General features: G+C 38.8%; 1 protein-coding gene across 6 annotated transcripts in view; it reads left to right on the plus strand.

Annotated features, from left to right (window-relative positions):
* The window catches only part of TTC6 (tetratricopeptide repeat domain 6), a 246,741-nt gene that overhangs the window by 139,941 nt on the left and 83,741 nt on the right, over nt 1-23,059 (plus strand). For all 6 annotated transcript variants that reach the window (XM_058429880.1, XM_058429881.1, XM_058429882.1 and 3 more), the window contains 4 exons: nt 7,609-8,071; nt 8,380-8,509; nt 9,724-9,896; nt 11,789-11,925. In XM_058429880.1, the coding sequence (XP_058285863.1) occupies nt 7,609-8,071; nt 8,380-8,509; nt 9,724-9,896; nt 11,789-11,925 (903 nt within the window). The remainder of the gene's footprint in view (nt 1-7,608; nt 8,072-8,379; nt 8,510-9,723; nt 9,897-11,788; nt 11,926-23,059) is intronic.

Consider the following 23,059-nt stretch of genomic DNA (forward strand, 5'->3'; position numbering starts at 1 on the left):
TTTTGCCATGTTGGCCAGGCTGGTCTCGAACTCCTGACCTCAGGTGATCCACCCACCTCAGCCTCCCAAAGTGCTGGGATTACAGGCGTGAGACACCACGCCTGGCCTGTTGTCACTAATCTTCATTTGATAATTCACAGATTTACTTCTTACCATTTTATGTCCAACCACAAAGGTTATTTAATCACACCCATTCTTGGCTGGCCTCCCTTAATGGTGGGAAGCAGACTGCATATGTTCTTATACATCAAGTCAAATTATGGCTGTGGAAAGTCACTCTTGCAGAAGGCCACTGGAGCCACCTCACCCAGATTCATGCATTTCCTTTTATCTCCTTAGCCCTGTTGCTTCCCTCCTCAGCTAGGTCATGGCAGGTTGCCAAAGTTTGCAATAACTTTGCAGCTTCATTGTTTCTCTAGAAGTTTCCCTCTGCTTTGGTCTCTGAGCTCAGTGTTGACAGAGCAGCCTGAGGGAGTAGAGGAGACCTTCCTCAGTAGCTGGCTTACCCACAGTGAACTCTTCCTATCGATGAATACTGGCTGCCTTGACTCCCTTGTACCCACTGCCTTACCTCCTATGTGGGCTTTTGTGAATTGCTAGCCTCTTGATCTCTGCCAACGTTCAGTCTTCCGGGACTGAGTAACATTCTTCATCTGAGATCCAGGCTGCCAGCCTGTTCGCCAATGGCGTTCCTATCCCTCTGAATGCATCTTCTTGTGCCCCTTTCTAGAATAATTGTCCTTAGTCTTAAGTCACTTGACCTGCTCCTGCAAGTGACCCTGTGGTCTCAGACCTGGTTTTCTTGGCCCATCTTGTGCTGCTGCATTCCTCAGAGAAGCAGAATTTATTTTCCCCCAAGCAGGAGTTGTTATATTTTCCTTAGTTGTTTTACCCTTCCACTTTTTGTTTTTTGAGACATGGTTTCATTTCCATTGCCCAGACTGGAGTGCAATGGTGTGATCTTGGCTCACTGCAACCTCTGCCTCCTGGACTCAAGGGATTCTCCCACTTCATCGTCTCAAGTAGCTGGGCCTACAGGTGGATGCCACCAAGTGTGGCTAATTTTTGTATTTTTTTTTTGGTAGAGACACGGTTTCACCATGTTGCCCAGGCTGGTCTTGAACTTCTGGTCTCAAGCAATCCACCCACCTTGGGCTCCCAAAGTGCTGAGATTACAGGCATGAACCACTGCGCTTGGCCATCAGGCCTATTTTGACTTTCATTTATCACTCTGCTTCTCTAAGAGCTGGCAGCAGTGATGTTCTAGGAGCAAGAACTCTGGATCAGGAATTTGTATACATCCATATCCCAACCTTCAATCACTAGATCCTCAGTGACTAGGCTGCTTAATTTCCTTGAATATTTGTTTCCCCATCTAGAAGATGAATAGCCCATCCACATGATTTCTGAAGTAATGTCCAGCTCAAATATCCCTTGATTTGGGTAGTAAAATCGTCCTTATTTTCATACCAACGATATATTGAGCAAAACGTTTGAACTGTTCAAAATTTCGGTTTCCTTAAATTGTCTTACATCTCATCTCAGATTAACTGCATGTGTACGTATTCCAACCCAAAGGCTTGACTTTCTCAGACTGGAGTGATAGCTAGCAGGTTAATTTACTCTGGTTCCTCCAAGTGAAAAACCATGAACCATATTCACGGCTATGAAAACATGATCTAAACTGGCAGTACAGGAAGAAATATTTACCTTTTGGGGTAGATGTAAACAGCCAATCCCCTCTTTTATCATGTTCCTTTTCTTTGTATTATTTAATTTCAGTGATCTGGGACTATAATTCTTCCTCATAAAAGTTCATCCACTGTCTGCATTTCCTTTCCTTTTTACATCCTTCTAGAAAGTTACATAGCAAGATCTTGTTTCCTTAAAAATATTTTACGTATTTTATTAATATTTGATAGTAAAAATAATACATGCTCATTGTAAAAGCTTAGAAAATACAGCAATGCTACCATTGAGAAATAAGTCACAATTAACATATTTTTGGATGTTTATGTGGGAATATATTTTAACAAAGCTGTATGTATATGCATGTATGTGTGTATAATGGTGCTTGTATATCTATAAAGAAACCTTGAAATTATATACATCAAACTCTGGCAGTGATTATTTCTGGAATAATGAGAAAGGATTGGTGGGTGGTTCAGGAGTTAGTCTGGGATATGTATAGCTTCAAACTTAGATTTAGAGGATCCCCTCATTCAACTCTGTTATCTGGAACTTCCTCCTCATTCTTGCCTCTTTAGTATCCTTTCTGCAATTTCTCTGCCTAGTAAAATTTCAGAGTACTGATCACAATTTTAGATGATACAGAAAAGTCAGGATATTGAAAGAGTGAAGCTCTGAGTAGGCAAATGTGTATGGGACATAGAACACAAGTGATACAACTGAACTCCCAGGGAAGAAGTGTTGTGCATTATATGAAGAAAGCATCTTCCTTCCCTGGGAATGTATATTTTGTTTAAGAAAATGAGGTAAGTATTCAAGTCAGATAGCTCCTATATTTTCAGTGAAGGCAAAGTTTATCAGCTTAAAGTGAAGAGTTGGAGGGACTATAGTTAAATGCGATTTCTCTTATTAAATCATGGCACATAGTAGGAATTCAGCAACAATTTGATGAATGAATGAGTTCAGCCATTCGTTTCTGCAACATACATTTATTGAGCACTACTCAGCAGTACTACATTAGACAAGGAGCATAGGGCAAGGAACAAGATTGGCAAACTCCGTGTCCTCATAGAGCTTATATCGTAGTGGGAGAGACTGGAGAGGTAAACAAATAACATTAGGAAGTGACAAATGTAATGAAGAAAATAAAGCAGTGTAACAAAGGTTACTATTTTAGACAGAGTGGTCAGAAGCCTCTATAAGGTAGTGATATTTGAGCGTAGAACTGAATGGAATGAGGGAGTGAGGTGTTTGAATATCTGAAGTGGTCGTAACAAGTGCAAAGGCCTTGAGTTGGAGACATGCTTGTTGCTTTTGAGGGACAGCATAGAAGTCAGTGTGGCTGGACCAGAGTGAGTGCAGGGTGGAAAGAAGCGAGGTTGAGGAAGTGGTCAGAGATAATACCACGTGGTGCCTTGTAGGCCAGAGTAAATTCGAAATTATTCTTAAGAGTGCCAAGAGATCACTGTGCACTTGAGAATGGGGTAGTGATGTTTACAGGTTATGGCAAAGACTTTGGATTCTTAATAGAAAAGGAAACACTGGGAGCTGGGAGCAGTGAGTTGATATGATCTAGTTTATGTTCCAGAAGGTTCACTCTGGTTACTTGTGAAAAATAGATTGTAGTGGAGCAGGGAGACCAGTTAGAAAGCTATTGAAATAATCCAGGTGAGAAATAGTTTCTTGGTTTGGGGTGACAGCAACCAAAGTAGTGGAAAGTGGTTTGATTCTAGATAGATTTTAGAACTAGGGACAACAGGATTTGCTTATGGGTTGGATATGGGATACACACACACACACACACATACACATATATATACACGTACATATATATATATATATATACGTACATATGTGTGTGTGTGTGTGTGTGTGTGTGTGTGTGTGTGTGTGTGTGTGTATGGAGAGAGTTGTCCCTGCCATGTAAATGTAAACTTCATCAGATTCTCCTAAACTAGGGGAATGGAAAAGAAAGCATGTCAGGTCAACAGCTGCAAACCAGGTGCCAGGAGGTGTGTTCATTGCTTCAGTAAATATATCACATCTGGAACTACAGCTGTAATTGTTATCACCACCTGATTAAATTTGTGATAACTTATAGTCACTTTCTACAAGCTATCTTGGTTTTGCACTGGTGAAACAGGAAAGTAAAATGGAGATATGGTGGGAATTGCCACCTATATCCTTCAAGTCTCTGATGGTGCCACTAATGTATAATTTCCCTGGAATCTGGTATTGCTTTTTGTTTATTATCTTGGTGGATAGTGGTGTGAGATGGGATGAGGGCAGTTTCTAAGATTTCCACTTTGCCCTTACTACCATTATTTTCCTCAGTCTACAGTTTATTCAGTTATTACATGTGTTTACTCCCACTATACATTCTGGGACTAGGGAAATTATCAAAAAATGGGTCCATGTCTTACTAGATCCACTGTTAAATGGTCTCAGGCGAAGATTCTATCACTTGACTTTCGTAATTCTTTAATTTGATTGATAAACGTCAGTGGGATTTGTAGTGGGTATCTGTGGATTAGCATAAGGTCAGAGCCAGTATGTAATTACCCCTGGAAGGTTTGAGTATTCCCCTTTCTCATACCTTTAGAAGATTTCAGGGAAAATTCACTGTGTATACCTAAGCCACATTGCAGGATTCTTCCTCAGTGGGACTTTGCCCAACCTTCCTGTTAAGAGGGTTTTGGACTATGAACTGGCTGGGGTCTGAGAGCTGGGTAAAAGATTGTAAACCCCCACTATAGCTGGTTAGGTTTGTACCAGAAGACCTATAAGTTTTCCCCTATGTAAGCCAAAGAACACCCAAGCAAGCTGCCCATTTATCTCATCTCTAAGCACCTTTAGTCGTTTAGCTATTGCCACGGATCCTTGAGAGTTAAAATCCTGTTACTACTATTCTGTCTCTATTGCTTATTGTGGTCATTGTATCTACCATATCTGTAGCGGTAAACGGGACTTTACCACTCCAGGGTTCTATTATTCCCATTGGAATCAGTGAAACAAATTTCTTTGCTCCCGTTCCCCCACTGTCATTGTTTTCCAGCTCTGAGGTCAGCACCCACAAGGCTTTTCAAGGGTATTGTGCCCCCTCCCTTATGCATTCTCTGGTCTTTCCAAGGGTTAGGACTTGACTAAGCACATTCTATATTGCAGACAAATTCCTCTTTCCTGAACCTTAGAACTCATTCCTCTATAGCAATGGCTCTTATAGTGTAATTCATGCATGAGTATTACCTGGGAATTTGTTAGAGGTGCAAGTTCTAGAACTCCACCCTAGGTCTACATTTTTAGACCTGGGGTTACATTTTTAACCCCAGGATACTGCATTATCATTTCTGGTTTCCTTGTACTTTGACATTTTTGTAAATTTCTCCTTTATCATAACCTCCCAATATTATCCTAAGCTGAGTGGTGTTTATGATTGGGATCTTCACTGACAAAGTAATTAGTACCAGATATGGACAGTTTCTAAGGGTGGAGCCTCAAAATCTGTGTTTTTAAGAAGGCTTTGGGTAATTCTGATGCATGCTGAAGTTTGAGAACCCTTCACTTTGAGCACTCCTGGGTATTCTAGCTAAGGCTGTGTGTGGTGAGGCCAGCAGCTACCAACCCAAGGTCACCACCATGGAGGAGGTATGTGGGAGGCTGAGGGACTGTAATGGCTGTGGCTCCATGAGAGGGTTTGGGAGTCACAGCTGAGTGATTTCAGGGCGTGCTTGAGGTAGGTGCATTACAGCATATAAGGCAATGTCACAGTGTAGTCATTGAAAGAAACTTATGCAGGAGAGGACTGAGAGTCTCAGATGGGGGATCTGACAATTCCGCAGCCAGTCTCCTCAGTAAAGGGAAGATAAGTGGAATTTGGAGATTTGAAATTCTCACTCTCATTCATATCTCCTTGCATGTTAGCATCCCATATTTCAGTTTTCTGCTTCTTGCCTACTAGCTTCATTACCTTGGTGCACAAAGTTTAGAGGGTACTTAATAGGTACTGCAACTACTCTTTGGTCTGAAAGAAGTAGTCAACTGAACACACAATTTTTATAATAATTATTGTCCTAATGACTTAAAGCTCCTTGATCTCCCAATGCCTTGTCTTCCACCTGAACGTCATTCCCTGCTAACACTGGTGATATTTGACAAATTTTTATACCACCACATGCCATGGATTACCCATGTCCTATTTCAACCTGGCAAGGAAGTTATCCTAGAATCCTTTATGTGTGTGTGTGTTTCCTGAGTCCATATCTGGTACTAATTACTTTGTCAGTGAAGATCCCAATCATAAACACCACTCAGCTTAGGATAATATTGGGAGGTTATGATAAAGGAGAAATTTACAAAAATGTCAAAATACAAGGAAACCAGAAATGATAATGCAGTATCCTGGGGTTAAAAATGTAAAGCCATTTTCTACTCCTAAGTTTGAGAGGACAAAAAGAGGGAGTGATGACTAGAAGCTGAAAGAAAAGAGTTGTATGGAAATGGTTTTCTTGAAAGCAGTAGTGATCTTTGTTCAAGGATCCTAGGTAGTTTGAGGAGACCCTTCCTGAGGAAGCCAGAGGAATAAACAGTTTGACTTCACTCTCCTCCTTCCCTCTGTTGGGGTTCCTAATTGGATGAACTTTATGAGAAGACAGAGACCAAGGGATCCTAAGGCTATAGTCTGTGCAGATCAGTTTCCTGGGACAGGGAGCAAGATGGAGAAGGGTAGAGATGCATATGGAGGTGCAAACAAAACATATCTGGCACAGAAGACCTTTCTAAAGTGACATTTGGTCAGAAATATGAATTGAGAAGGAGCCAGCCAGTCAGAAGGGCTGAAAAGGGCAATGGCCTTGAGGCTTGCTCAAGGATGATATGGCTGGAAAATAGGGAATGAGGGGGAGAGTAGTGGTGTCGAGTATTTATGCTGGCACTTGATCATGTGGGGTCTTATGGACAATGGTGAAGAGCTTGATTTGCATACTAGGGGAAGCTCTTGGAGGAGTGATGTGATCTTATTTACATTTGTAAAACTAAAAACAAAACCTATGCCTGGCTGCCATGCAGAGAATGAATTAGACAAAGGGCAAAAGTAGAAGCAGGGAATTAAGAAATTATTCTGCTCTAAGAAGAATAGATGATGGTGGCTTGCACTAGAATGTGGAAAGGAATAGATAATTTATGAAAGTAAGGAAAGGGAAGGAAACTAACTTTTCTTACTTTTGCTCGCCTAGTGTTCAGCACTAGGTATTTCTCGTAGTACATACTAAGTAAATATGAAGTGATAGGGTAATTTTTTTTATTCCAATAGACTGAGTTTATTGTAATTTCCTACGGCTAGTACAGTACCAGCCCTACGGCACAAGTTACTCAATGAAGACTATATTGCAAAGGAAGAATTTGAGAAGGCTAATCCTAGACTTGTAGCATTTGAAAGCATATTAGGTATTATTTAATTTGATAGCCTACTAGGAGGAGGGTAAAACTGGGATGTTCGGTTGATAGTCTGGGGTGTAGTCAACTCCTGCCTTCTTCCCACTGCCTCAAGTTCATGTCCTCTTTAACCTCTTGCATGGCATTTTTCTCATGTTATGTTTACTTCCTTAATTCTCCATTGTAATTCCTCTGGCGGCTGGTATTGTAGAGGATGTAAATTAAACTTGAAAGGCACATTGACCTCATTTTTTTAGTACTGTAAGGAGGCTACATCTTTAAAAACAGTCTTTTGCTTTCATAAACTTGAGGGAGATTCTTCATACAGTGTTACCATTTTATTAAATGAAAAGGAGAACTTGCGCATAAAATTAGCATGTAATTTTGTTTTGATAACAAATAGTAGTTTTGTGTGTGGCTGAGTTGATTTACTGATTAGAAAGATGATTGTATTTCTGTAATTAAAAAAATCACTCTTTTAAAAACTAGATCAGCATCTCATGGAATACTTCCGGAACAGAAGAAATATTTGTTCAAAGTTCCATTATATGAACGTCAAATACGGTGTCCCAGTTTACCTTCGTATTTAAATTTTGAAAAATTCGTCCAAGCTAACGGAGGAATTCCAGAAAATATTGATCCTCGGACATGGGCTCTTGATAGGCTCATTGAGTACAAAGATGCGAGCACACCTCTAAAAGAGAAAGATGATAAAATATCCGTTCCTAAAGACCCACCTGAAAGAGTGAAAGAACCACCAGAACTAAAATTAAATGATTATGTGGAGTCTGATCTTCCACAAGAGGTCATTAAATATTATGAATCTGAAGTGAAGATTTTGAATGAAGAAATAAATGATAAGACAAAATATCCTGCGTTTACATATTGTAGGCGTGGAGCTATTTATAGGAAATTGGGAAAGTTGCAGAGTGCCATGAATGATCTACAGAGAGTAAGTTTTATTTAACCAAAATAGTAATAGTCACCATTTACACTTGCTTTTAATTGTATAGTAATTTTTGCTGAAATTTTGAACAATGAATGTTTATAGTATAGAATGTGGAATTATTATAACAGTATAATTATTTGTATTTTCAAATAATATTAAAAACATGATTTTTGTTTGTCAGATTGGGAGGTTTTATTTTATGTTATGTACATACAAAGCCACTGGGATCAATCGTGTTTTAAAAATTTATTTGATAGGATATCCTTCTTTAACAAATCAACTTTAACTGAATTTTTACATATATTTTCTAGGTAATGCTCTTGGAACCATTGTTTCTCAATGCCTATTGGCACCGACATTTAATTTATCTTTTCCAAGACAAAATTAATGAAGCTTTGGATGACTTGAATTATATACATAAATATAATAAAAATAATACAGGTGGGTTGTCTGTAGAGACAGTTATATTACCTACATTTTGACCTCAGCCTTTGTCATTTATTGGTACTATAAGGCTACATAAATCAGTAGATATATGTCCTGAAAATGACTTTCCTCAATTAAATTTTTTTACTCTTGTTATTGTAAATCCAGGGCTCATACAATCCCAGAGTGTTTTTAAAATACTTACCATGGTTTGAAAGGTTATTGTCCTTGATATATATTGCAGTAAGTTGGTTCCTTACTGCTCATCTCACAACAAAAGAATATGAATTTGAAATAGTTAGTTATAGAAGTAATTTACCAATCTCTCTTTGATTTGTGTGATTTGATCACATCTCTCTGAGTTAGAGTTATTGTGTGCCTAGGAGTACTTGGTTGTATGAAATCTATATCTTTGCTCTTATGTCCTATCCTCCAACCAACTTGAAGCACTAGACATGGAACTTTCTAGGAATGTGAAAATGTGATATTCACCTTTGTATCCCCAGCACCTACAACATACCCATAAAATAAAACATGAGCTTAATAAATGATTTTTGACCTATGTTGATCTCTGCTAAAAGTCCATTAAGTTTTGTGTCATCACAACCTAACTTTTTACTATGATGATTAAAGGATTATGAAAAAACATTTTAGACATATGGAAAGGTAAAAGGTAATTTTTGTTACTTCAAATTGAAAGTACCTTTAACCACAAATGAGCATTTATCCAGCCTTTGAGAACAAATTTGGCATTGTCACAATAAAAATTAAATGAAATGGGCCCAGGCATAGTGGCTCACACCTGTAATCCTAGCACTTTGGGAGGCTGAGGTGTGCGGATGACATGAGCCCAGGAGTTCGAGACCAGCCTGGGCAAAATGGTGAACCCCTGTGTCTATAAAAAAAAATACAAAAATTAGCTGGGTGTGGTGGCATGCATCTGTAGACCCAGCTATTTAGGAGGCTGATGTGAGCCATGATTGAGCCCTCGAGGTCGAGGCTGCAGTGAGCCATGATTGTGCCACTGCGCTCCAGCCTTGGTGACAGAAGGAGATCCTGCCTAATAAAATAAAATAGAATAAAATAAGATAAACTAATAGTTAAGAAAGTGTCATAGAGAAAAATTATTTTGACTACATTTTTTGGAGGGAGAGGGATTAATCTTTTAAAGTTTTCTTAGTGAATGAAAGGATTATAACTCCAAATTTTATCTTTTTAATTTTCTTTAGAGGCATATTTGTCAAAGGCAGAAATTTACAGGGGAAAAAAAGACATAACTTTGGCAATTCTAAACTATACCCAGGCAATTAAATGCAGGCCCACAGATGCTGATATCTATTTCAGGAGGGGTGAGATGTATGAAATAGCAGACAAAGTACTGGCCATTGATGACTTTTCGAAAGTAAGTTTTATCACATGTAATTCTACCATTTATGTAATTTAGATTGTGATATCCTCATGCAAATAGTACAGCAAGTTTTTGAAGGTCTTTTTGTATATATTATATAATCAAATGGATTTATTACAGGTTAGGAGCTAGAGTTTTCATTACTGGAATTAATATTAACACTATGTTAATTATTATTTTTTAAATGATGAATGAATGAATTTACATCCGAATTGGGTGTGGAGGCGTTGAGATAACCTGTAGGAGGGCCCAGCTTTTCCAGCTGCCTCCTCTGGAGCCGTGCTACAGTGGTTAAAGAAGCCTTTGAAAATTGCTTCTTACCTTTAAACATTAAAGAAAAGTATTTTCTACTTTTTAACTCTTGAATAGCTGATTCTTTTCTGCAGGGAACCTATCTGCTCTCAAAGAAGCTGTGCTTACTGGTTCGTTCATACATTCATTCATTCATTCATTCATTCGCTCGCTTGAAAATATTTATTTACTAAGGCACTATTACAAATTATGATATTAAGGCATTGTTACAAATTATGGTAAGTACTATGAAGGAAATAAGGATGGTGGGAGAGTAACTTATGTTTAGGAGATATCAGAGAGTTGAGGAAATGAACTCTTTTTTTTTTTTTGAGGTGGTGTCTCGCTCTGTTGCCCAGGCTGGAGTGCAGTGGCGCGATCTCGGCTCACTGCAAGCTCCGCCTCCTGGGTTCACGCCATTCTCCTGCCTCAGCCTCCCAAGCAGCTGGGGCTACAGGCACCCGCCACCGTGCCTGGCTAATTTTTTTGTATTTTTAGTAGAGATGGGGTTTCACTGTGTTAGCCAGGATGGTCTCGATCTCCTGACCTCGTGATCCGCCCACCTTGGCCTCCCAAAGTGATGGGATTACAGGCGTGAGCCACTGCGCCTGGCCAGGAAATGAACTTTTGACTGAACCGTAGTCAAGGCAAAATATTCCCCTGATTGCAGTACAATTCTAACTCTGATCTCCTGACTTTAAACTCCAAATTCTTATTCCTTACTGCAATTAAGAATTTAGAAGCAATTATTTAAATTATTTAAATTATTTAACTTTCCATGTTCCCAACTGCCTTATTTATGAATCCATGATCCACTGGACATTTTTCTGCTTGAGGAGAATATTATATATTTTGTTAACTTCTGGTCTAGAAATGACCAAAAAGCTCTTTTGAAGATGCTGAAATTGTTAGATTATCTATTCTTTTCGTTTCCCTATGCTGCACCAGTAGTTTAGAAATAGAGTAATGCAGTACACTGACGTCAAACAAATTTTGAAATCTTTAGGATTTTTTTTTTATTTTAAAAATATTTGGTCACCTCCTTTGTGCTTCAGTTCTTTTCTACTAACAATAGGTGAGGAGCTTTATAATTGATATATGATTTAGTCTGTTCCCTCTATTACTTTGTATGTCAGTGTAAAATGAATGAGCCTTGCCAATAATAATTCAATTCTCTTCCCTATTTTAATGGCTAGATTAATCTGTGTTTTATGTGATTGAACCAGCCTTGATGTAGTCTAATATGTTACGTCTTTAATTAGGATAAAATGCTGAGATAGATCCAATGAACTCCGCTCTAGTTGAACAATTCACTTATGAATTTTTATCAGCAAAAATTTCAGCGGGCAGAAGCCTGGGCTTCCTGTATATGCCAGTTTTTTTTCTCTTAAAAAATACTCCCTCTCTAGAATTTGATGATGGAAAAAATCTCCTAAAGATATGTTCTTTAGCTACAACTCTGAAAATTTTGACATCTTCAGATGGTTTGCTTTTATTAACCCGAAGTTAAAAACATAGTTTTAGATCACTTATGTGATTATATACTTTGTTTTTTTCATTTTGTGATGTTTATGTACCTCCCCCTGTCCCTATAGTGTATTTTTTATGATCCCAAAAGAACAGATGCATTATTGAAACGTGGGCTGTTTTATTATGAAAATGAAAACTGGTTTGCAGCCATAGAGGATTTTACAGCCTTGTTAAATATAGATCACCAAAATTCTCAAGCAAGGTAAGAATGATTTTAGATGTCGTTTTTTAAATTATTACTATTATTTGAAATACATTTTCAGAAGAGAAAATTGCTTGAAATATATCAGACAGCTCTTTAAAAACAGTGAATCAATTTTCAGTGCCATCAGGAAATGAAAAATCCTTGCCTACACCCTAATGGTGTGGGTAATTTAACAGGCGTAAATGCCAATTTAAAATTGTTTCATTTGCATTTCCTAAATACTGGTTACATTATCAATTTCTAAAGCATTGCCTACCGCCTTGCATCTCTTCTTCATATCCTTTGTACTTTGAGCACAGAAAACTATTCATACAGTTTCTTGCAGTATCTTTTGTTTACTTATTTATAGAGATGGAGTCTCACGCTATCACCCTGTCTACGGTGCAGTGACACAGTCATGGCTCACTGCAGCCTCAACCTGCTGGGCTCCTGAGATCCTCCCACCTCTTCCTCACAAGTAGCTAAGACTACAAGGCTGTGCTGCCGCAGCCAGTTAATTTTTCAATTTTTGTTTTTGTAGAAACGGGATCTTGCTTTGTTGCCTAGGTTGTTTCTGAACTCCTGGCTCCAAGGGATGTACTATCTTATTGTATTGTATATTAAACTTCGCACACTGTACAGTTTTCATTTGTACATAGTAGTTTTCATTTTGTTGCTTTTCTTTTAATCCAAATTTTGCTTTGAAGTGGTTTAAAATATTTATCTAATCATGTCTACTTATCTTTTCACTTGCAGTTTTTAATTTTAAATCATTTTTAAAAATACTATTTTATTTTACTTTAAGTTCTGGGATACATGTGCAGAATGTGCAGGTTTGTTAGATACACATGTGCCGTGGTGGTTTGCTGTACCCATCAACCTGTCATCTAGGTTTTAAGGCCTGCATGTATTAGGAATTTGTCCTGATGCTCTCCTTCCTCTTGCCCCCAACCCCCGACAGGCCCTGGTGTGTGATGTTCCCCTCCCTGTGTTCATGTGTTCTTATAGTTCAATTCCCACTTATGAGTGAGAACATCCGGTGTTTGGTTTTCTGTTCCTGTATTAATTTGCTGAGAATGATGGTTTCCAGCTTCATCCATGTGGAAAGGACATGAACTCATTCTTTTCTTTTTCTTTCTTTCTTTCTTTTTTTTTTTTTTTTTTTGAGACAGAGTTTCGCTCTTGTCACCCAGGCTGGAGTGCGATGGCACAGTCTCGGCTCACTGCAACCTCTGCCTCCTGGGTTCAAGTGATTTTCCTGCCTCAGCCTCCCGAGTAGCTGGGATTATAGGCATCCGCCACCACACCTGGCTAATTGTTGTATTTTTAGTACAGACAGGGTTTTACCATGTTGGCCAGGGTGGTCTTGAACTTCTGACCTTAGATGATCCACCCACCTTGGTCTCCCAAAGTGCTGGGATTACAGGTGTGAGCCACCATGCCCGGCCTGGACTCGTTCTTTTTTATGACTGCATAGTATTCCATGGTGTATATGTGCCACATTTTCTTTATAAGTCTATAATTGATGGGCATTTGGGTTGATTCCAAGTCTTTGCTATTGTAAATATTGCTGCAGTAAACATATGTGTGCATGTGTCATTATAGTAGAATGATTTATAATCCTTTGGGTATATACCCTGTAATGGGATTGCTGTATCAAATTGTATTTCTGGTTCTAGATCCTTGAGGAATTGCCACACTGTCTTCCACAATGGTTGAACTAATTTACACTCCCACCAACAGTGCAAAAGCGTTCCTACTTCTCCACACCCTCTCCAGCATCTGTTGTTACCTGACTTTTTATAGGCATTCTAACTGGCATGAGATGATATCTCATTGTGGTTTTGATTTGCATTGATGAGCTTTTTTCATATGTTTGTTGGCTTCATAAATGTCTTCTTTTGAGAAGTGTATGTTCACATTCTTTGCCCACTTTTTGATGTTTTTTTTTTTCTTGTAAATTGGTTTAAGTTTCTTGTAGATTCTGGATATTAGACCTTTGTCAGATGAATAGATTGCAAAAATTTTCTTCCATTCTGCAGGTTGCCTGTTCATTCTGATGATAGTTTTGTTTGCTGCACAGAAGCTCTTTAGTTTAATTAGATCCCATTTATCTATTTTGGCTTTTGTTACCATTGCTTTTGGTGTTTTAGACATGAGGTCTTTGCCCATGCCTATGTGCTGAATGGCATTGGCTAAGTTTTCTTCTAGGGTTTTTATGGTTTTAGGTTTTATGTTTAAATCTTTATTCCATCTTGAGTTAATTTTTGCGTAAGGTGTAAGGAAGGGGTCCAGTTTCTGTTTTCTGCATATGGCTAGCCAGTTTCCCCAGCACCATTTATTAAATAGGGAATCCTTTCCCCATTGCTTGTTATGTATATATGTGTGGTGTTATTTCTGAGGCCTCTGTGCTGTTCCATTGGTCTGTATATCTGTTTTGATACCAGAACCATGCTGTTTTGGTTACTGTAGCCTTGTAGTATAGTTTGAAGTCAGGTAGTGTGATGCCTCCAGCTTTGTTCTTTTTGCTTAGGATTGTCTTGGCTATATGGGCTCTTTTGTGGTTCCATATGAAGTTTAAAGTAGTTTTTTCACATCGATGTTCATCAGTGATATTGGCCTGAAATTTTCTTTTTTTTTGTTGTGTCTCTGCCAGGTTTTGGTATCAGCACGATACTGTCCTCATAAAATGAGTTACAGAGGATGCCCTCTTTTTCTATTGTTTGGAACAGTTTCAGAAGGAATGGTACTAGCTTCTCTTTGTACCTCTGGTAGAATTCGTCTATGAATCTGCCTGGTTCTGGACTTTTTTTGGTTGGCAGTCTATTAATTACTGCCTCAATTTCAGAACTTGTTATTGGTCTATTCAGGGATTTGACTTCTTCCTGGTTTAGTCTTGGGAGGGTGTATGTGTCCAGGAATTTATCCATTTCTTCTAGATTTTCTGGTTTATTTGTGTGGAGGTGTTTGTAGTATTCTCTGATGGTAGTTTGTATTTCTGTGGGATCAGTGGTCATATCCCCTTTATCATTTTTTATTGTGTCTATTTGATTCTTCTCTCTTTTCTTATTTTATTTATTTTATTTATTTATTTATTTATTTTTCTTGAGATGGAGTCTTGCTCTGTTGCCTAGGCTGGAGTGCAGTGGCTTGATCTTGGCTCACTGCAAGCTCCACCTCCCAGGTTCACACCATTCTCCTGCCTCAGCCTCCAAAGTAGCTGGGACTACAGGCGTCCGCCACCATGCCTGGCTAATTTTTTATTTATTTTTTGTATTTTTAGTAGAGATGGGGTTTCACCGTGTTAGCCAGGATGGTCTCGATCTCCTGACCTTGTGATCTGCCCCCCTTGGCCTCCCAAAGTGCTGTGATTACAGGTGTGAGTCACCGTCCCTGGCCTTCTTCTTTATTAATCTAGCTAGAGGTCCATCTATTTGTTAATCTTAAAAAAAAAACCCAATTCCTGGATTCATTAATTATTTGAAGGGTTTTTCATGTCTCTACCTCCTTCAGTTCTGCTCTGATCTCATTTATTTCTTGTCTTCTGCTAGCTTTTGAATTTCTTTGCTCTTGCTTCTCCAGTTCTTCTAATTGTGATATTAGGATGTCAATTTTAGATCTTTCCTGCTTTCTCTTGTGGGCATTTAGTGTTATAAATTTCCCTCTTAACACTGCTTTAACTGTGTCCCAGAGATTCTGGTATGTTGCGTCTTCGTTCTCATTGCTTTCAAAGACCTTATTTATTTCTGTCTTAATTTCGTTATTTACCCAGTAGTCATTCAGGAGCTGCTTATTCAGTTTCCATGTAACTATGCAGTTTTGACTGAGTTTCTTAATCCTGAGTTCTAATTTGATTGCACTGTGGCCTGAGAGACTGTTTGTTATGATTTCCATTCTTTTGCATTTGCTGAGGAGTGTTTTACTTCCAATTATGTGGTTGATTTTAGAATAAGTGCAATGTGGTGCTGAGAAGAATGTATATTCTGTTGATTTGGGGTGGAGAGTTCTGTAGGTGTCTATTAGGTCCACTTGGCCCAGAGCTGAGTTCAAGTCTTGAATATCCTTGTCAATTTTCTGTCTCATTGATGTGTCTAATATTGACAATGGAATGTTCAAGTCTCCCACTATTATTGTGTGGGAGTCTAAGTCACTTTGTAGGTCTCTAAGAACTTGCTTTATGAATATGGGTGCTCCTGTATTGTATTGGGTGCATATACATTTAGGATACTTAGGTCTTCTTGTTGAAGTGACCCCTTTACCATTGTGTAACGGCCTTCTTTGTCTTTTTTGATCTTTGTTTATTTAAAGTCTGTTTTATCAGAGACTAAGATTGTAACCCCTGCTTTTTTTTGTTTTCCATTTGCTTGGTAAATCTTCCTCCATCCCTTTATTTTGAGCCTATGTGTATCTTTGCAAGTGACATGGGTCTCCTGAATATAGCACACCGATAGGTCTTGACTCTTTATCCAGTTTGCATGTCTGTATCTTTTAATTGGGGCATTTAGTCCATTTACATTTAAGGTTAATATTGTTTTGTGTGAATTTTATCCCATCATCATGATGCTAGCTGGTTATTTTATACATTAGTTGATGCAGTTTCTTCATAGTGTCATCGGTCTTTATATTTTGGTGTGTTTTTGCAGTGGCTAGTACCAGTTTTTCCTTTCCATGTTTAGTGCTTCCTTCAGGAACTCTCGTAAGGCAGACCTGGTGGTGACAAAATCCATCATCATTTGCTTGTCTGGAAAGGATTTTATTTCTCCTTCACTTATGAAGCTTAGTTTGGCTGGATATGAAATTCTGGGTTGAAAATTCTTTTCTGCTGGGCACAGCGGCTCACGCCTGTAATCCCAACACTTTGGGAGGCCAAGGTGGGCAGATCACGAGATCAGGAGATCGAGACCATCCTGGCTAACATGGTGAAACTCTGTCTCTACTAAAAATTAGCCAGGCATGGTGGCACACGCCTATAGTTCCAAGTACGCAGGAGGCTGAGGCAGGAGAATCGCTTGTACCTGGGAGGCGGAGGTTGCAATGAGCTGAGATCGCGCCACTGTACTACAGCCTGGGCAAAAAAAGCCAGACTCCATCTCAAAAAAAAAAAAAAAAAAAGAAAGTTCTTTTCTTTAAGAATGTTGAATATTGGTCCCCACTCTCTTCTGGCTTGTAGGGTTTTTGCAGAGAAATCCACTGTTAGTCTGATGGGCTTCCCTTTGTGGGTAACCTGAACTTTCTCTTTGGCTGCCCTTAACATTTTTTCCTTTGTTTCAACTTTTGAGAATCTGACGATTATGTGTCTTGGGATTGCTCTTCTTGAGGAGTATCTTAGTGGTGTTCTTTGTATTTCCCGAATTTGAATGTTGGCCTGTTTCACTAGGTTGCGGTTCTCCTGGATAACATCCTGAAGTGTGTTTTCCAACTTGGGTCCATTCTCCCTGTCACTTTCAGGTATACCAATCAATCGTAGGTTTGGTCTTTTCACATAGTCCCATATTTCTTGGAGGCTTTGTTCATTCCTTTTCATTCTTTCTTCTCTGATCTTGTCTTCATACCTTACTTCAGTAAGTTGATCTTCAATATCTGATATCCTTTTTTCTACTTGATTGATTTAGCTATTGATACTTGTGTATGTTTCAGAAAGTTCTTGTCCTGTGTTTTTCAGTTCCATCAGGTCATTTATCTTCTTCTCTAAATTGGTTATTCTAGTTAGCAGTTCCTGTAACCTGTTATCAAGGTGTTTAGCTTCCTTGCATTGGGTTAGAATATGCTCCTTTACCTCAGAGGAGCTTGTTATTACCCACCTTCTGAAGCCAACTTCTGTCAATTCATCAATCTCATTCTCCATCCAGTTTTGTGCCCTCACTGGAGAAGAGTTGCAATTATTTGGAGACGAGGCATTCTGGTTTTTGGAATTTTCAGCTTTTTTGCACTGGTTCTTCCTCATGTTCATGGATTTATCTATCTTTGATCTCTGAGGCTGATGACCTTTGGATGGGGTTTTTTTGTGTGTGTCCTTTTTGTTGATGTTGATGTTGTTGCTTTCTGTTTGTTAGTTTTTCTTCTAAGAGTCAGGCCCCTGTTCTGTAGGTCTGCTGCAGTTTGCTGGAGGTTCACTTCAGACCCTGTTTGCCTGGATATCACCAGTGGAGCCTGCAGAAAAGCAAAGTTTGCTTTCTGCTCCTTCTTCAGGAAGCTTTGTCCCAGAGGGGCACTGGCCTGATTCCAGCCAGAGCTTTCCTGTATGAGGTGTGTGTTGACCATGTTGGGAAGTCTCTCCCAGACAGGAGGCACAGGGTCAGGGACCCACTTGAGGAGGCAGTCTGTCCCTTAGCAGAGCTCAAGTGCTGTGCTGGTAGAATCTTCCTTGTCAGGATCAGCTGCTCTCTTCAGAGCCGGCAGACAGGAACGTTTAAGTCCACTGAAGCTGCACCCACAGCTGCCCCTTTCCTCAGGTGCTCTGTCCCAGGGAGATGGGAGTTTTATCTATAAGCCCCTAACTGGGACTGCTGCCTTTCTTTCAGAGATGCCCTGCCCAGTGAGGAGGAATCTAGTGAGGCAGTCTGGCCACAGCTGCTTTGCCGCACTGTGGTGAATTCCCCCCAGTCCAAACCTGCCTGGCCTCCTTAGCACTATCAGGGGAAAACCACCTACTCAAGCCTCTGTAATGATGGATGCCCCTCCCCCGACCAAGTTAGATCATCCCAGGTCGACTTCAGACTGCTGCCCTGGCAGCGAGAATTTCAAGCCAGTGGTTCTTAGCTTGCTGGGCTCCGTGGGAGTGGAACCCGCTGAGTGAGACCACTTGGCTCTCTGACTTCAGCCCCCTTTCCACAGGAGTAAACGGTCCTGTCTCACTGGAGTTCCAGGTGCCACTGGGGTACAAAAAAGAACTCCCGCAGCTAGCTCGGTGTCTGCCCAAACAGCCACCCAGTTTTGTGCGTGAAACCCAGGGTCCTGATGGTGTAGGCACCCAGGGAATCTCCTGATCTGCAGATTGCAATAACCATGGGAAAAGTGTAGTATCTAGGCTGGATAGTACAGTCCCTCATGGCTTCCCTTGGTTGGGGAGGGAGGTCCCTGGCTCCTTGCACTTTCCGGGTGAGGCAACACCCCACCCTCCTTCTGCTTGCCTTCTGTTGGCTGCACCCACTGTCTAACCAGTCCCAGTGAGATGAACTGGTACCTCGGTGGGAAATGCAGAAATCACCCGCCTTCTGCGTGGGTCTTGCTGGGAGCTGCAGACCAGAACTCTTCCTATTCAGCCATCTTGCCTGATCTCCCTAAATCATTTTTAAAGTAAAATAAAGCATATATCCAGAAAAGTGTACAAATGGAAATGTACAGCATAATGGCTTATCATAATATGAATATCCATGTAACCATCATCAGGTCATTTCCAACAATCTAGAAACCCCCTCATGCCTTTGTCTTTCCTGGGGGAAGACAACCACTGTCTATTTTAATCAGTTCCTTGTAGTTCTTTATAGTTGCCTCAAATAAGTATGTGTTTGTAAACATTCTTAGTATAATTTTGCCTATATTTTGAACTTTATATAAATTGAATTATATGACAGTATTCTTTTAGGTCTAGCTTCTTTCTCTGAGTATTATGTGCCATTGCATGTGGCTCTAGTTTCCTCACTTCATATTTATGGGGTACAAAGTGATGTTATGATACATGTATACAATCTGTGATGTTTGAATCGAGCTTATTAACATATCCATCACCTCAGATACTTACCATTTTTTCCTCCTGTCTAACTGAAACATTGTACTCTTTGGCCAACAATTCCCCATTTTTTATAACACCCAACTTCTAATAACCAGTGTTATCCTACTCTGAGTCTATGTATTTGTTTTAGATTCCACATAAAATGAGAACATTTGGTATTTTTCTCTGCCTGGCTTATTTCACTTAACATAATGTCTTCCAAGTTAATTCGTATTGTTGTAAGCAATGGGGTTTCCCTTTTTTTTTAAAAAAAAGGCTGAATAGTATTTAATTGTGTATATAAAACACATTTTCTTTGCTTATTCATCTGTTGATAGACACTTAGCTTGATTTCTTATCTTGGCTATTGTGAATAATGCTATAAGAAATGTGGAGTACAGATGTCTCTCTGACATACTGATTTCAAATACTTTGGATATATACCCAGAAGTGGATTGCTGGACCACATGGTGACTCTATTTTTAGTTTTTAAGGCACCACCATACTGTTTTTCAAAATGGCTGTATTAACTTAAAATCTCACCAACAGTGTACATGAGTTCCCTTTTCTCAAAATCCTTGCCAAATTTGTTATCTTTCATCTTTTGATAATAGTGTGAAGTGATAGCTCATTGTGGTTTTAATTTTTCATTTCCCTAATGATTTTGAGCATTTTTTCATATACCTGTGGGTCATTTATGTGTCTTCTTTTGAGAAATATGTACTCAGGTCCTTTGTCCATTTTTTAATTGGGTTGTTTTCTCCCATTCTGAAGGTTGCTTCTTCACTCTAATTGTTTCCTTTGCTGTGCAGAAGCTTTTTAGTTTGATGTAATGCTACTTGCGTATTTTTGCTTTTGTTTTCATTCAATTTATGTGGTATATTACATTGATTTATTTACGTATGTTGAACCACCCTTGTGTAACTAGGATAATCCCACTTGATCATAGCGTATCTTTCTTTTTCTTTTTCTTTTCTTTCTTTTTTTTTTTTTTGAGATGGAGTCTCACTCTGTCTCCCAGGGAGGCTGGAGTTCAGTGGTGCCATCTCGGCTCACTGCAAGCTCTGCCTCCTGGGTTCACGCCATTCTCCTGCCTCAGCCTCCTGAGTAGCTGGGACTACAGACACCTGCCACCACATCCAGCTAACTTTTTTTTTTTTTTGTATTTTTAGTAGAGATGGGATTTCACCGTGTTAGCCAGCATGGTCTCAATCTCCTGACCTCGTGATCCGCCCGCCTTGGCTTCCCAAAGTGCTGGGATTACAGACGTAAGCCACCGCACCTGGCCCTGTATCTTTCTTTTAATATGCTGTTGCATTCAATTTGCTCATATTTTATTGATGATTTTTGCATCTATATTGGTAAGGGGACACTGGTGTGTGTTTGTGCTGTCTTTGGCTTTAACAACAGGGTGATGCTGCTTTAATAAAGTGAATGAGGAAGTATTTTCTTCTTTATTTGTAGGGAGATTTTGAGAAGGCTTGGTGTTAATTTTTCAGACACTTGGTAGAATTTACTGTTAACATCTTCTGGTCCTTGGCTTTTCTATGTTTTTTGATGACTAATTCAACTTCTTCAGCTGATATCGTCTATTAAGGCTTTCTGTTTCTTCTTGAGTTGGTTTTGGAAGTTTGTGTATTTCTAGGAATTTCTTCATTTCTTCTAAGTTCTTCTAATTTGTTAGCATGCAATTGTTCATAGTATTCTTTTACATAATACTACTTCTTATTTCTTCAAGGTAGTAGCAATGTCCCCACTTTCATTTCTTATTTTTGTAATTTGAGTCATCTTTTCTTCTTAGTTGGTCTAGCTAAGGAATTGTCAATTTTGTTGATATTTAAAAACACCAACGTTTGATTTTGTTGATTCTATTGTTTTCATATTCTCTATTTCATTTATCTTTGCTCTAATCTTTATTATTTCCTTCCTTCTGCTTGCTTTCGGTTTAGTTTTCTCTTATATTTCTAGGCTTATTAAGACAGAAAGTAAGGTTATTGGCTTGAGATCTTTCTTCTTATTTAATGTATGCATTTATAGCTATACATTTCTCACTGCTTTGCTGCATCTCCTAAGTTTTGGTATGTTGTATGACTTTTTCATTTGTCTCAAAGTATTTTTTAAATTTCCTTTGTAATTTTCCCTTTGACCTATCTGCCATTTCATTTCCACATACTTGTGAATTTCCCAAATTTTCTTCTGTTATTGTTTTCTAGTTTTATCCATTGCAGTTAGAAAATATACTTTGTATGATCCATCTTTAAAATTTACTGGGACTTGTGTTATGGCCTAACATATGGTCTGTCCTAAGAATGTTCCAAGCGTGCTTGAGAAGAATTTGTACTCAGCTGTTGTTAGATGAAGTGTTCTATATATGTTTGTTAGGTCTAGTTAGTTTATACTATTGTTCAAGTCCTCTGTTTCATTGTTGAATTTCTGTCTAGTTGTTCTATTCATAATTGAAAGTGAGGTTTGAAGTCTCCAACTATTATTATAGAATTCTTTATTTCTCCCTTCAATTCTGTTAGTCTTGCCTGCATATATTTTGGGGCTCTGTTTTTGACTGTGTTTATAATTGTCATATCTTCCTGATTGATTGACTCTTTCATCAATATGTAATGGTCTTCTTTGTCCCTTGTAATAATTATTGCCTTAAAATCTATTTTGTCTGATACTAGCAAAGCTACTCCCACTCTCTTTTGGCTAATATTTGTGTGGAATAACTTTTCCCATCCTATCACTTTCAACCGATTTGTCTCTTTGATCTGAACGGAGTTTTTTTCCTAGGTATCATATAGCTGTATTATGGTTTGTAAAAATTCATTTTCTGAATATCTTCCTTTAGATTAGACAATTTAACCTATTTACATTTAATGAAATTAATGCTAAGGAAGAGCTAACTCTGCCATTTTGCTATTTGTTTTTCATATGTATATTTTTATATTATATTTTGTATATTTTGTGTGTTATATTGTATATTGTATTATTATTATTATTATTATTATACTTTAAGTTTTAGGGTACATGTGCACAATGTGCAGGTTTGTTACATATGTATCCATGTGCCATGTTGCTGTGCTGCACCCATAAACTCGTCATTTAGCCTTAGGTATATCTTCCTAAAGCTGTCCCTCCCCCCTGCCCCCATCCCACAACAGTCACTGGAGTGTGATGTTCCACTTCCTGTGTCCATGTGTTCTCATTGTTCAATTCCCACCTATGAGTGAGAACATGCGGTATTTGGTTTTTTGTCCTTGCGATAGTTTACTGAGAATGATGGTTTCCAGTTTCATCCATGTCCCTACAAAGGACATGAACTCATCATTTTTTATAGCTGCATAGTATTCCATGGTATATATGTGCCACATTTTCTTAATCCAGTCTATTGTTGTTGGACATTTCTGCACAGCAAAAGAAACTACCATCAGAGTGAACAGGCAACCT

This window comes from Hylobates moloch, unplaced genomic scaffold (assembly GCF_009828535.3).
Source record: "Hylobates moloch isolate HMO894 unplaced genomic scaffold, HMol_V3 SCAFFOLD_16, whole genome shotgun sequence".
NCBI classification, from domain to species: domain Eukaryota; kingdom Metazoa; phylum Chordata; class Mammalia; order Primates; family Hylobatidae; genus Hylobates; species Hylobates moloch.